The sequence below is a fragment of the Cnephaeus nilssonii genome, assembly GCF_951640355.1.
Source record: "Cnephaeus nilssonii genome assembly, chromosome: 24".
Lineage (NCBI taxonomy): Eukaryota > Metazoa > Chordata > Mammalia > Chiroptera > Vespertilionidae > Cnephaeus > Cnephaeus nilssonii.
This window is the reverse complement of record NC_137095.1, coordinates 4,493,055-4,507,489: the sequence shown is the minus strand read 5'-3', so window position 1 is coordinate 4,507,489 and position 14,435 is coordinate 4,493,055. Positions and strand designations below refer to the sequence as shown.

The 14,435-nt window shown below is 61.0% G+C and overlaps 1 protein-coding gene across 1 annotated transcript; it reads right to left on the bottom strand.

The window, feature by feature from the left end:
* Window positions 1–4,411: 4,411 nt before the first annotated feature.
* Window positions 4,412–14,214, bottom strand: MINAR1 (membrane integral NOTCH2 associated receptor 1). Its single transcript, XM_079764221.1, has 3 exons — window positions 11,805–14,214; window positions 9,208–9,459; window positions 4,412–5,094 (listed from the first exon to the last, which is right to left on the bottom strand). Exons 1-3 carry the CDS (start codon window positions 14,187–14,189, stop codon window positions 4,897–4,899), a joined length of 2,835 nt encoding a protein of 944 aa, XP_079620347.1. The 5' UTR covers window positions 14,190–14,214; the 3' UTR covers window positions 4,412–4,896.
* Window positions 14,215–14,435: the final 221 nt, after the last annotated feature.

Below are 14,435 nucleotides of genomic sequence, written 5' to 3'. Positions count from 1 at the left end.
GTGTGCTACGCGTCGCCCCCTGAAGTCCAGAGCAGGGGTGTTGGGGTGCCGTCCCCCGGTCCCTCGGGGTCAGCGTCCTGCGTGCACAGGGCTGGCGCTCTCAGACACGCTGCGTGGGCGCTGTGCATACGGCTCGGTCCGTGCCCACGCGGTCAGGTCTCAGGGAGGGCGCATCCACACCCGGGGAAAGGGCCCGGAGCTCAGTGCCCCTCGGGCCGGGGCGCCCAGGAGAGCCCAGCTCGGCGGGCAGGTGGGTCCCCCCTGAGGTGCCCCTCGGGCCTCCCAGGGACGTCCTGTGCCCCGAGGGGGGCACCCTAAGGGCACAGGAGCCCGGAGCTTCTGGAAGCCGGTCACGCAGCTCGCAGCCCCGGGCACGCAGCCAGCCCTGCAGACAGTGACTCACTTCAGGAGCCACCTTGGCTTCCAGCCGCACGCACGGGCTGCCCTCCCCGCGGCCGGGCACGCACACACAGCCTCACGCTCCTTACACACCTGGCATAGGCCCACACCATCACACACACACACACACACACACACACACAGCCTCACGCTCCTTACACACCTGACATAGGCCCACACCGTCACACACACATGATATAGGCTCACACCATCTCACACTCACACACACACCTTCCATACACTCATTGTCACACACACACACACACCTAACCTATGCTCACACCGTCACACACACACGATATAGGCTCTCACCGTCTCACACACACACACCTTCCATACACTCTCATTGTCTCACACACACATACAACTTACCTACATTCTCACTGTCTCACACTCGCACACACTCTACAGACACTCAAACTTTACATTGTTAACGTAAAAACACTCAAACTTGTAAAGAATTTTTTGTGTTTCTTTGAGCCAAACTGTCAACAATCGCCGGAAGCATCGGTTGAAATGCAGCAACTGACCCGGCCTGTGTGGCTCAGTGGTTGAGCATCGACCTAGGAACCAGGAGGTCACGGGGGTCAGGGCACATGCCCAGATTGTGGGCTCGATCCCCAGTAGGGGGCGTGCAGGAGGCAGCCGACCCATGATTTTCTCATCATGGATGTGTCTCTCTCTCTCCCTTCCTCTCTGAACTCAGTAAGAAATGTATTAAAAGGAAGGAAGGAGGAAGGAAGGACGGAAGGAAGGAAGGAAGGAAGGAAGGAAGGAAGGAAGGAAGGCCCTTCTGGTGTGGCTCAGTGGATAGACCGTCGGCTTGTGGACTCAAGGGTCCTGGGTTCGATTCCCGGTCAGGGCACATGCCTGGGTTGCAGGCTCGATCCCCAGTAGGGGTTGTGCAGGAGGCAGCCAATCAATGATTCTCATCATTAATGTTTCTCTCTCTCTCTCTCTCCTTCTCCCTTCCTCTCTGAAATCAATAAAAATATATTAAAAAACAAAATAAATAAAATAAAATCTCACCGCCGGGCCTCACGTTTCCATTTATTTTTCAATTACATGTGGAGAGGCAGATGTTATACGATCGCGTCAAACCAGCCGTGGCCCGTCAACCAAATTTCACACACGCCGTTCAAAAAAAAAAAAAAACAGGTCTAAAAATGTGCTTCGCTCCCGGTCAAGCACCAAGAGTGTGCGAGCTGGGCGGGGTGAGCAGGGACAAGACGAGTCCCCGCCTCCCGGACACCCTCGCCCTCCGAGGCCCCGCGCACACGTCACCGCACACGTCACCCCCTGTGTTCATCAGGCATTGCCACTGCATACGTGTACCCTTCTCTCCAGCTGTCCCGACAACTGAGTAACATCTCGGCCTTTACATACAAATCTCCGTAGCACAATATACACGGAGTGGCCAGATGATGATGATCTCTGAACACATAAAATCTGGCCACTCAGTGTGTGTGTGTGTGTGTGTGTGTGTGTGTGTGTATATATATATATATATATATATATATATATATATATATATATATATATGTTAGAGGCCCGGTGCCTGAATTCGTGCATGGGTGGGGTCCGGCCAGCCTGGCCAGGGGGAGGGGATATGGGCGGTTGGCCGGCCTGCCTGCTGGTCGAACTCCTGGTCGAGGGGACAATTTGCATATTAGCCTTTTATTATATAGGATAGACACTGAGTGGCCAGATTATTATGTGTTCAGAGATCATACTAATCTGGCCACTCAGTGTATTTTATTTAAAAAAAAAAAAAGGAACAAGGAGCATGGGGCATTCTGGGAAATTTTTCTTTGCATTTCTGCAAGGCAGGGCTCTGAGCCAATTCAGACCAGAAGAGAGGACGCGGGATCTGAATTTAACCGTCGCCCGAGGGTGTCTGCTTTCAAACGAACCCCTTAAATCATGTCGGGGTGTTCTTTTTTTTTCCTTTAATGCACATCACGGAGCAGGAGGGTGGGCACGGCCCATGTCTGACGTTCAGGGGTCTTGTCTGTGGTGCTGGGGACTATGGAGGGGTGGGGACGCGGGAGAGAGCTGGCCAGAGGGCAGTGGGTGGCAGCTTCCGACCCCTGGGGCTGTAGAGAGAACCTGGGAAGGCACGTGAGCGTTTCTGTAATTATTGTCGGCTGAATCCAGCGGCATTGGCAGAGCCACGTCCTGGAAACACACCTTGCCAAAAGGCAGGTGTGTTGTCAGCCTGACCTTCAGCCCATGTGCCAGGGGGTGGGTTTCGTTATCTAAATCCAGCCAAGCACTAGGAACAAACAGGATTATCTGGCCCACCCAGAAGTGACTGTTACAAAGAAGCCACAAGAATGCACATAATCTCCTTTGTCTTGGGGTTTAGTGAAACTTCCTGGTTTTTGCTGTATAAAATAAACGCTCTGTGTTGGCTCTGAGTCCCTGTCTCTCCATCAGAGGACAGCGGTCCCACCCGGCCCCAGCTTTCCCTACTGTATTTGTGTCTGTCTCTTTCATTTTCTCAATCCCGTCGCCCCTACTCAGGAACCGGACCGCTCTCTAGCCGCGATGGACGTGGAAAAGAGAGAAATATGTACACGGGGCCATACCCACTTCCCCTTTGGGGTGAAAAAACACACCACAAAACAACCCAACAACAACCTGATTTAATGTGCCCAATGCCAAACCGGGGCACCAAACCACTAAACTTCCGGCGACAGAGAGCGACAGATGGATTGTGTTCTGTGATACGTCCTCAGTCTCCCGTCTCGGTCACCACGGAGAAAATCCGAGACCGGGACGGGTACCCCGCAGGCCTCCCGAAATGCAGGCTCCCCCTCCGGTCCGAGGGCAGCGTCCCCGCCTGGCCAACAGCACCACGTGTCCCGTCTCCCCCGACGGCGGCGGGCCTCCGAGTCAGACGCAGCAGCTGAGCGTGATCGGGGAGATTTGGGGGGGCTGGGTGCTGGGCCCCTGAGGCTCGAACCTCCGAGATGTCTTCTTGGCATCTCTGTCGGGAGCTGGGTGATTAGGGGGCCGCTGGCTCCTGTCCAGCACTGGCTTCGGGGGTCAAACGCTGAGAGGGGTGCCTGGTGTGTCCAAGCCCGCTCCGCCGGGGGGAACGGAGGCGGGACAGAGAAGACGACAAACCACAAGTGGGTATTGAGACAGACATAGAGACGATGGATACGTGGCTACCGAGCGGTTACCGTTGGCACGGCGAGCCAGTGTCCAGGACTCCGGACCAGGGCCGGGGGTGGGGGGCATGGGGCTGAGACGGCCCAGCGTCTCCATCGCGGCATCGACAAAAGCTCGCAAAGCCTCTGGACATGGTGCACGGAGGCCGCGGCTGACGGCCAGAACGCTGAGGTCTCACCGTCACGTTTACCCTTCAAGGCACAAGGACAAGACCCTCACCCCTCACCCCTGAGCAAGAGCGGAGTGAGGGGGCCACCAGGAGACAGGGAATCGGGGAGCGGAGCCCCACAGCTAAGCAGGAACGGGGGACCCCGGGGGAGGGGGCGGGCCACGATTTCCACACGTGGGCCTCCCACTGTCCGAGGTCTCGCAGCGCTCCCCCACCCCCACCAGTGGGGTGGCCTGCATTGCCTGGCCGGTCCCCTGGCCCATCGAGCAGAGGAGCAGAGAGGGGGGCGCTTTGTGCATGCCACGCCCCATCGGGCCGTCGGCTCCTTCCCGCCGTGGGCACCAGGCAGAGGCCCGAGGCTCCCGGGAAAGATCCGCTGTGAACTCCGTAGTGGCCACAGGAGGGCGGGAGTGCGTGTCGTAGCCCTTGGTGAACGTCAGCCGAGAAGGGACGTGCCCTGTGGACACCCCCTTGGCCTCCCCTGCAGACCTCTGGGGCCGCAGGGACCACAGACACCCCTCCCTCCTCACTCTGCTCCCTCACTCCCCCCCCAGGGCAGGCGTTCGCCATCCCCACCAGGAAACGCCATGGAAACGGAAAGAATCGAATCCATGTTCCCGCCTTTTCCCCCCAGCCCTTATAATTCCACTTGTATCGCTGGCAGTTCGTTCCAATCGTTCGGCAGGAAACGCCATTGCACGTCTCAAAACGCATCTGAGCCCCAGCCGGTGTAGCTCAGTGGATAGAGCGCCAGCCTGCGGACCCAAGGGTCCCGGGTTCGATTCCAGTCAAGGCCACGTACCTGGGTAGCAGGCTCCTCCCCGGCCCGGGGCCCTGGTCGGGGCTCATATGGGAGGCGACCCATCGATGTGTCTCTCCCATCGATGTTTCTCTCTGTCTCTCCCTCTCCCTAAAATCAATGGGAACATACCCTCGGGGGAGGATTAACAAATAAATAAAGCGTATCTGCCATCACGCAGTCACGCCGTCACAGGCTCCCGGGCAGAGGACGTCCGGGCGGGACGCCAGCCTCCTGAGGATCCGGGTCTGGTCTCGGCCTCAGCCTCAGCCGCCCGCTGCCACGTGCCACGCGGTTGCAGGCCGTGGAGGAGGACGTGGGGGGGCCCGGCGCGCGTCCCGGGTCCCGCTCAGGACTTCATCGTGCACAGGGGCACCACGATGACCAGGATGACCGTGCAGGCGGCCGCGGCCACCAGCGCCGCCAGCTTGCAGACCCGGGCCCGGCGGAACTCGGCCTCCTTGCGCTTCAGGAGCGAGTCGTAGCCCGGCGTGTAAATGTCCTCCATCCAATACTCCAGGTGGTTCGGGTTCAGCGACTCCTGCGTCTGAGAGGGGAGAGGAGGCGTCAGAGACACGGCGAATCCCGGGACCCGGGTCACAGCCGTCCTGACCGTGGTCCTCCCGGCGCACCTGGTCCCTGCCGACGCGGCCCACACAGGCCACGCCCCTGCCCCTCCCTGACTGCAATGTCGTCATGTTGTTTTTTAATGATGTCAGAGAGGAAGGGAGAGGGAGAGAGAGCGACAAACATTGATGAGGAGAGAGAATCATGGACCGGCTGCCTCCTGCACGCCCCACACTGGGGATGGAGCCTGCAACCCGGGCAGATGCCCTTGACCAGGAGTCAAGCCCTGACCTCCTGGTTCCTAGGTCGACCCTCAGCCATGGAGCCCCGCCGGCCGGGCTATGCCATCATGTTTTGACCCACTCGACTTCTGGGTCGTCGGTGTGCGCAGGAGCAAGGCAGGGCCTAGGAGCCCTGACCCGTGTGGCTCAGTGGATAGAGCATCGGCCTGTGGACTGAAGGGTCCTGGGTTCGATTCCGGTCAAGGGCATGTACCTTGGTTGCGGGCACATCCCCAGTGGGGGTGGGGGTGTGTGTACAGGAGGCAGCTGATCGATGTGTCTATCTCATCGATGTTTCTAACTCTCTCTCCCTGTCCTTTCCTCTCTGTAAAAAATCAATAAAATAAAAAAATGTCCTCGGGGAAAAAAATAAAAAAACAGGGCCAAGGAATATGAGACTGAAATTCAAGGGCACCCCACCCAGGACAGGCAGGTTCCACTGCAGGGCGAGCAGGGGGCCCCTGAGAAGGGAGACGTCTCAAGCAAGGCTATCAGCCCGGCCGGCGTGGCTCCGTGGCTGAGCGTCCACCTAGGAACCAGGAGGTCCCAGGTTCGATGCCCGGTCAGGGCACATGCACGGGTTGCGGGCTCCATCCCCAGTGGGGGGCGTGCAGGAGGCAGCCGATCCATGATTCTCTCTCATCACGGATGTTTCTCTCTCCCTCTCCCTTCCTCTCTGAAATCAATAAAAATCCTATCCTATCTAATAAAAGCCCAGCGACCGAAAGGCAGAAGGACCAAAATGACCGGTCAACCGGTCGCTATGACGCGAACTGACCACCAGGGGGCAGACGCTCAATGCGGGAGCTGCCCCCTGGTGGTTAGTGCGCTCCCACAGGGGGAACACCGCTCGGCTGCCCGGGATAACCGGAGCTCCCACAGGGGGCCATCCCCACAGGCCACGCCCCCCATCAGGGCACGAATCCCGTGCACCAGGCCTCCAGGATTTTATAAAGAAGAAGAAAGTGGACACTTGAAAATGGACGCGTCGTTAGAGGCTCCCCGAGGCCTGGGTCCCTGAGCTGCCCTGAGCTCTCTTGCATCAGCCCAGCTCCGCTTCTTAGCACGCGTGTCTTCACGCCTGCAGCGAGCCCACCCTCCCCAGCTCCGCCCTCCCCGGATCCTGGGCTTTGTCTACCCCCCTGGGCAGTGTCACGGACGCTCAGAGGGAGAGATGGACCCAGGACGGGCAGGTTTTGCTGGAGCGAAGTGGCTGACACGCCCTCAGAGGGTGGGAGGAGGAGAGGCTAGAGGCTCAGCCCTCCCCAACGGGCACCTGGGAACCAGGCTCTGGCCCCCAAGGACGGAGCAGGCGGCCACCTGCTCCCCGGCCTCCCCAGCCGGCCCCCGAGGGGAACGGTGTGTGAACCCCACCTCCGATGTGTGCTTTTCCCATCCAACCCCGCCAGAAGGCAATCGGCTTCCTTCCGTAATTAGGCACGCTTTATGGGCTGCGAGCCAGCCTGGGGAACAAGATATTTTAAATGAGGTTTCTCACCGGCTGCTCGCTCTAACGACGCCGAGGCCTCCAGGGGCCCCGGGCGAGCGCCTGTGGTTCTCATCGGGGAACAGGGCCTGCACCTGCCCCGGCGCTCGCAGGTGGGCCCCGGAGACGCCCCGAAGGCGGTCCAGATGCTGACGGGCCCTGTGATGGGGCCTGCATTTCTGAGCCTCGCTGCTCACACCCTCAAGAGCCTGCAGAGATGTTTCTGCATATTTTGTGCAGCAGGCTGCACGCTTTTTAAAATATATATTTATTTTATTGATTTTTTACAGAGAGGAAGGGAAAGAGAGAGTTAGAAACATCGATGAGAGAGAAACATCGATCAGTTGCCTCCTGCATGCCCCCTACTGGGGATGTGCCTGCAACCAAGGTACATGCCCTTGACCGGAATCGAACCCGGGACCCTTCAGTCCGCAGGCCGACGCTCTATCCGGTTAGGCCAGCTGCACACTTTTAAGTCACATCACCTAAAGTGCTCTAATCCAAGATCTATGTTTTTTTTAATTCATTTTTTAGAATATATTTTTATTGATTTCAGAGAGGAAGGGAGAGGGAGACAGAGAGAGAAACATCAATGATGAGAATCATGGATCGGCTGCCTCCAGCACGCCCCACACTGGGGATCCAGCCCGCCACCTGGGCATGTGCCCTGACCGGGAATCGAACCCTGGTTCGTGGGTTGATGCTCAATCACTGAGCCACGCCGGCCGGGCCTGTGGTGACCAGCAGGGACATAGGCAGACGGCGTAGCTGCCATCAAAACAAGCGAGCAGAGCCCAGCCCTGCCTGTGGGCGGACAGACAGCACGCCCTCCAGGCACACCCGCCCTCGCAGGCCCAGGTGGCCCTTACCTGGGGCTGCTGGGTAGGGAAACGCCGTCCATGGCTTGGCCCCCACCACATGCTTACCCCACATGCTACAGAGGGAGGGAGAAACCAGCTTGTATCGCATCAGACAGTTTGGCTCGGGTCTGCCGAGCAGGTATGAGCACCTTGGTGCGGAGCCAGAGCCGTGAGAAGGTCAAAGCCGGCAGGTCAGTGAGGCATCCTCACGGCTACATGTTCGCAAACACGTAACCAAACAGCAGCTACATGTTTGCAAACACATAACAAAACAGCAGCTACATGTTTGCAAACACATAACAAAACAGCAGCTACATGTTTGCAAACACGTAACCAAACAGCAGCTACATGTTTGCAAACACATAACAAAACAGCAGCTACATGTTCGCAAACACGTAACCAAACAGCAGCTACATGTTTGCAAACACATAACAAAACAGCAGCTACATGTTTGCAAACACATAACAAAACAGCAGCTACATGTTTGCAAACACATAACAAAACAGCAGCTACATGTTTGCAAACATTTAACAAAACAGCAGCTACATGTTTGCAAACACATAACAAAACAGCAGCTACATGTTTGCAAACATATAACCAAACAGCAGCTACATGTTTGCAAAGATGTAACCAAACAGCAGTTATGTGATTGCAAACACATAACCAAACAGCAGCTACATGTTCGCAAACACGTAACAAAACAGCAGCTACATGTTTACACACAAGCAACAAACAGAAGCTACATGTTTGCAAACACATAACAAAACAGCAGCTACATTTGCAAACATTTAACAAAACAGCAGCTACATGTTTACACACACATAACAAAACAGCACTTACATGTTTACACACGTGTAATAAAACAGCACTTACATGTTTACACACGTGTAACAAAACAGCAGCTACATGTTTGCAAACACGTAACAAAACAGCAGCGACATGTTTGCAAACATTTAACAAAACAGCAGCTACATGTTTGCACACAAGTAACCAAACAGCAGCTACATGTTTGCAAATACGTAACAAAACAGCAGCTACAGCCCTCGCTGGTGTGGCTCAGTGGATAGAGCGTCAGCCTGCGGACTGAAAGGTCCCAGGTTCGATTCCGGTCAAGGGCACAGGCCCGGGTTGCGGCTCCATCCCCAGTACGGGGCGTGCAGGAGGCAGCTGGTCCATAATTACCTTTTATCATTGATGTTTCTCTCTCTCTCTCCCTCTCCCTTCCTCTCTGAAATCAATAAAAATACATTTTTTTAAAAAACAGCAGCTACATGTTTGCAAACATGAAACAAAACAGGAGCCCGCTTATTAAACTCTCTGCTCAGGATTCCGGGGCGGACCGGGGAGCTGGAGGCCCAGCGCACAGGCAGGTCTGGGCCACCGCGGTCCCTGCCTGCATCTGGAGGGCGCGGCACCCCCTCTCCCCGGCCCCCCGCTCCCCGCCCCCCGCGGCCCCGGGTGCTCACCTGCAGGTCCAGGGCCGCGAGCTTGCCCTTGTCGCCCAGGCTCCGCGCGAACTCCTCGGCGGCCCAGGAGGGCGGGCCCCGCCGCACCTCGGCCAGCTCGGTCAGCCGCAGGTCCGTGTACAGGGGGTTGCTCTTCAGCGGGGCCTTGAGCGAGGCGGGGTAGGGGTGCGGGCTGAACACCTGCTCCACCAGGAAGTCCCTGGGCGGCCTGGGCCGGCGGTGCTGCGGGGGGACGTCGTACTGCCTGTCCGCCTGCGGGGGCACAGCGCGGGCGGGTCTCACGGGGCCGGGCAGCCGCCAGCTTTGCCTCCCTCGGCCCCGGGCATCCCCCGGGCATCGGATGGCAACACGCAGGGATGCCCGCACCAGCTGAGAGCGGTCCCACTCGGAGCGAGCATGTCGGTGCCAGGGAGATTCGGCTTTCTCCAGGCCTCCCGGCGCCCCTGCTCTCTCCAGCCCCGCCCCGAGGCCAGGGAAGGAGACGGAGCCCAGAGAGGCCCGGGCACCGGCCCCAGGGCGCACAGCAGCCCAGGGGGTAAGCTGGTCTCAACCTCGCCGCCTGGCTTCAGGGAACCTTTGCGGAACCCTGACTCACGGAGCCAGGGGCGGGGCCTCACCAAGCAGGGGGCGGGGACTCACCGAGCTCGGGGCGGGGCCTCACTGAGCTGCACTGAGCTGGGGGCGGGGCCTCACTGAGCTGCACTGAGCTGGGGGCGGGGCCTGACCGAGGGGGGGCCCTCATTGAGCTAGGGCGGGGCCTCACTGAGTCAGGGGCGTGGCCTCACCAAACAGGGGGCGGGGCCTCACTGAGCTGCACTGAGCTGGGGGCGGGGCCTGACCGAGGGGGGGCCCTCATTGAGCTAGGGCGGGGCCTCACTGAGTCAGGGGCGTGGCCTCACCAAGCAGGGGGCGGGGCCTCACTGAGCTGCACTGAGCTGGGGGCGGGTCCTGACCGAGGGGGGCCCTCATTGAGCTAGGGCGGGGCCTCACTGAGTCAGGGGCGTGGCCTCACCAAGCAGGGGGCGGGGCCTCACTGAGCTGCACTGAGCTGGGGGCGGGGCCTGACCGAGGGGGGGCCCTCATTGAGCTAGGGCGGGGCCTCACTGAGTCAGGGGCGTGGCCTCACCAAACAGGGGGCGGGGCCTCACTGAGCTGCACTGAGCTGGGGACAGGGCCTCACTGAGCTGGGGGCGGGGCCTCACTGAGCTGCACAGAGCTGGGGGCGGGACCTCATCGAGTGGGAGGGGCCTAATTGAGCTGGGGCGGGGCATCACTGAGCTGGGGCCTCACTAAGCTGGGGGCGGGGCCTCACTGAGTCAGGGGCGTGGCCTCACTGAGCTGGGGCGGGGCCTCACTATGCTGGGGGCGGGGTCAAGGCCCACACTGAACTGGGGGAGGGGCTTCACTGAGTTGGGGGCGGGGCTGCACAAGGCTGGGGGCAGGGCCTACACAGGGATGTAGCAGGGCCTCGCCAAGCCAGGGGCGGGGCCTCACTGAGTTGTGGGCGGGGCCTCATAAGCTGGGGGCGGGCCGATGCCAGCAGCCCCCACCCCCACCATCACATCACAGTCCTCCCAGGGCCCTGCTGAGGGCCCAACCAGCATTATCTCAGTTCATCCTCTCCACAGCATCCCGAGGCTGAATCCATGATCCCCACACAGATCAGAGAGGGTGAGACACTGACCCGGGGTCACACAGCCCGTCAGTGAGACAGCTGGGATTCGAACCTCACTTGTGTATTTTCGTTCTTAATATACGGTACTTTTATTGCCCTAACCAGTGTGGCTCAGTGGATAGAGCATCGGGTCCCAGGTTCGATTCCGGTCAAGGGCATGTACCTTGGTTGCGGGCACATCCCCAGTAGGGGGTGTGCAGGAGGCAGCTGATGAATGTTTCTGACTCTCTATCCCTCTCCCTTCCTCTCTGAAATCAATACAAATATTTATTTATTTATTTATTTATTTATTTATTTTTGTTAATCCTCCCCCGAGGATATGTTTCCATTGATTTTAGAGAGAGTGGAAGGTGGGGGGGGGGGAGACAGAGAGAAACATCGATGTGAGAGAGACACATAGATGAGTTGCCCCCTGCACACGCCCTGACCAGGGCCCGGGCTGGGGAGGAGCCTGCAACCAAGGTATGTGCCCTCGACCGGAATCGAACCTGGGACCCTGTGGTCCCCAGGCCGACGCGCTATCCACTGAGCCACACCAGCCAGGGCTTTAATATATATATATATATATATATATATATATATATATATATATATATATTTTAAAAGGAGCGCCATGCATGTACTAAAGTCCACGAAAGGGACACTTGAATGTCATTTCCCTCGTGTTCTTCGCCCGCGTCCTCCTGTTTCCTTGGGGACCGTGCCTGCCCCGCCACTTCCCCCCGCTATTCTGCGAGGATCTGGGTTCCCACACCTGGGGGGTCGCTGCACCAGCTCCTCCCAGCTGACCCCGGCCGCCCGCCCGCCTGTGCTCTGTTCTCTGCCCGGACTGGGAAGCCCACCCACCCCGGGGGGGGGGGGGCCAGCTGGCTGCGTGGAGGGAGGGCCCGGAGGCCGGCACACGCACCCCAGTTTCCATTACCTCTTTCGACTTCCGACGCCAGCCCTTGCTCTCCCCGGGGCCTCGGCCCCTGACCTCCTCCTCCTCCCCGTCCAGGCTCAGGCGGCCGGCGTAGGTGATGGTGCGCCAGTCCCGGGGCGAGTTGGCGATGCTGGCGACTTTGGACTCGGTGGCGCTGTCCTCCTCCGTCAGCGACCGGGACGACGGCCTGGCGAAGAGGCTCCGCTTCAGCGCCTTCACACGCAGGCTCTCGCTGTGGCTCCCGCCGCCGTCCGAGCAGCACCAGTCGGCGCCCCCGCCGCCGCCGTCCGCTTTGGGCCCAGCCCGGGAGCCGCGGCGGGCCGGGAGCCCCCGGGGGGAGGCGCTCTCCTCGGACGGGGCCCCGCTGGTCAGGGAGCTCAGGTCCGCCGGCCCCCGCGCCCTCTCGGGCGGCTGCATCTTCCGATCCAGTTGGTTCAGTTTGCCCAGCACCTGGGAGATCTCGTCGCGGACCCCGGACAGCGACTCCAGCTTGCGTTCGATCTCCCCGATCCGGAGCACCAGCTTGCAGACGCTGGTCTTCAGCTCTTCTTCGGAGCGGGGGCCGCCGCCGCGGTCGGGGCCCCGCTTGCCCTTTTCTCCTTGGCTGCCGGGGAGCTCGCCGGCCAGCTTGGCGGCAGCGGCTCCCACGTTGCTGCCTCTGCCGCCGCCGCCGCCGCGCTCCAGGGAGCTGTCGCCGTCCGACCTGGGCAGCTGGGACAGGGACCCCGTGCTGTCGCAGCAGGAGGAGTGGATCACCCCCGTGGAGCCGCTGAGGCTCATGTCGTCCAGGAAGCGGAAGATGTCGCTGATGTCGTCGCTGACGATCTCCGAGTCGTCGTCTGACGGCCTCGCGGCGGCGGCGGCGTGCCTGTCCCCGTACGGGCCCGGCAGGTCCTGGCGCGGCTTGGGCTCCGGCCCCGGCTGCTCCGTCTGGGTGCCCACGCTGCTGGTGTCGGAGCTCAGCTGCCCGCCCATGCTGCTGATGCTCTTGTTCTTGGCCTTGGTCCCCGGCTCCCGCTCCTCCAGGCCGGCGACGGGGCACGCGATCGCTGGGGCGTGGGGCCCGTTGGCGGTGGCCGCGTAGCCCGCAGGGAGCAGCGGCTGCTGCTCCGTCGTCGGGGGCGCGAGGTAGGCCGGGCGCTGGTCCGGGGCGGGGACGCCGGGGCTGGGGTAACGCTGCAGCTTCTCGTAGGACGGGTTCCTGTGGAGGAGGAGGGGCCGGTCCACGGCGGGGACCTCTTCCGCGTTCAGGCTCCAGCTCTTGGCCGGCCAGGGCGTCTGCTTGCCCGGCCGTCCCCCGGGGCAGCGCCTGGCGTCGGGGGTCCCCATCGCGGGCGTGGGCCCGAAGTACGTGGACGCCTGCAGGTCGTCGAGGCTCTCGTGCTTGGCCCGCCTCTTGTCGGGGACCGGGGAGTACGCGGCGGCGGCGGCGTTCAGGTACCGGCTGCCGTAGGGCACGTCGAAGCTGCGATTCAAGAAGGGGGCCTTGGGGGGCTCCTTCCGGCTCCCGGGGTCCCCGTGCCCCGCCTCGGCCGCGTCGGCGGGGCCGGCCAAGCCGGGGGACACGGCCAGCAGGTTCTGGAAGTCCCCCTTGAAGATGGTCCTTTTCTGGAGGCAGGACGGGACCCCAAAGGGGTCCTCCTCGTCGTCATTGGCGACGAAGGTCCCCTGGACGCCGCCCGGGGGCCCGGGCAGCGAGTCTTGGTCCGAGACGGACGCGCTGTCCAGGGTCATGGGGAAATAGGTCCTCTGCATCTCACAGGGCTGCGGGCTGGCCGCCGCGTACGGGGCCCGGGCCTGCAGCCGCTCCAGCGAGGCGGCCCGGGCCTTCGCCTCCTCGCCAACACCCAGCAGGAAACTGGGCTCGGAGGCGGGTACGAACTGCGGGCAGTCCGCGCAGTCCACCTCCCGGCACGGGGCCGGCTGCCGGGCGGGGAAGGCCTGGCCGAAGGGCCCCTGGGCCAGCTCGCAGCCCAGCGGCTCCGTGTCGTCGTCGTCGTCGTCGGGCCGGCAGGAGTCACAGGCCGCCGCCGTCGGACACGCCTCGGGCCGGCCGGCGGCAGCTGCGGGCAGCTTGTCCCGGGCCGCGCCCCCGGTCATCTGGATGAGGTTGAAGATGGTGACGATGTCGGCGGCCACCATGATCTTCTTGGACTGCTGGCTGCTGCCCGGGCACTTCATCTTGTCCTTGAACAAGGTGGCAGGGAAGCCGGGGTCCAGGCAGGCCGTGCAGAACAGCACGCTGCGCAGCCGGGCGAGCTGCGGCAGGTCGAAGCGGGCGCACAGCGACCGGCACAGGTCCTGGTAGGAGACCTGGCGGCGCTTGCTGTCCAGCTCCTCCAGCATCTTCGCCAGGAACAGGGAGGCGTCCTGACCGGCCTCCATGGCTCAGGACGCCGACGGCACGGAGCCTTCCAGCCGGTTCTACAGCGACAGCATCGGAAAACGGGGCGGGGGGGGGGGGGGACGAGAGGGTTAGTAACACAGTGGAGTCCTAAGTCAAGCTTGTTGTCAAACACATAAAGAAATGCTAGGGTCCGGCCGGCGTGGTTCAGTGGTCGAGCATCAACCTAGGAACCAGGAGGTCAGTCAGGGTTCGATTCCCGGTCAGGGCACACGCCCAGGTTGCAG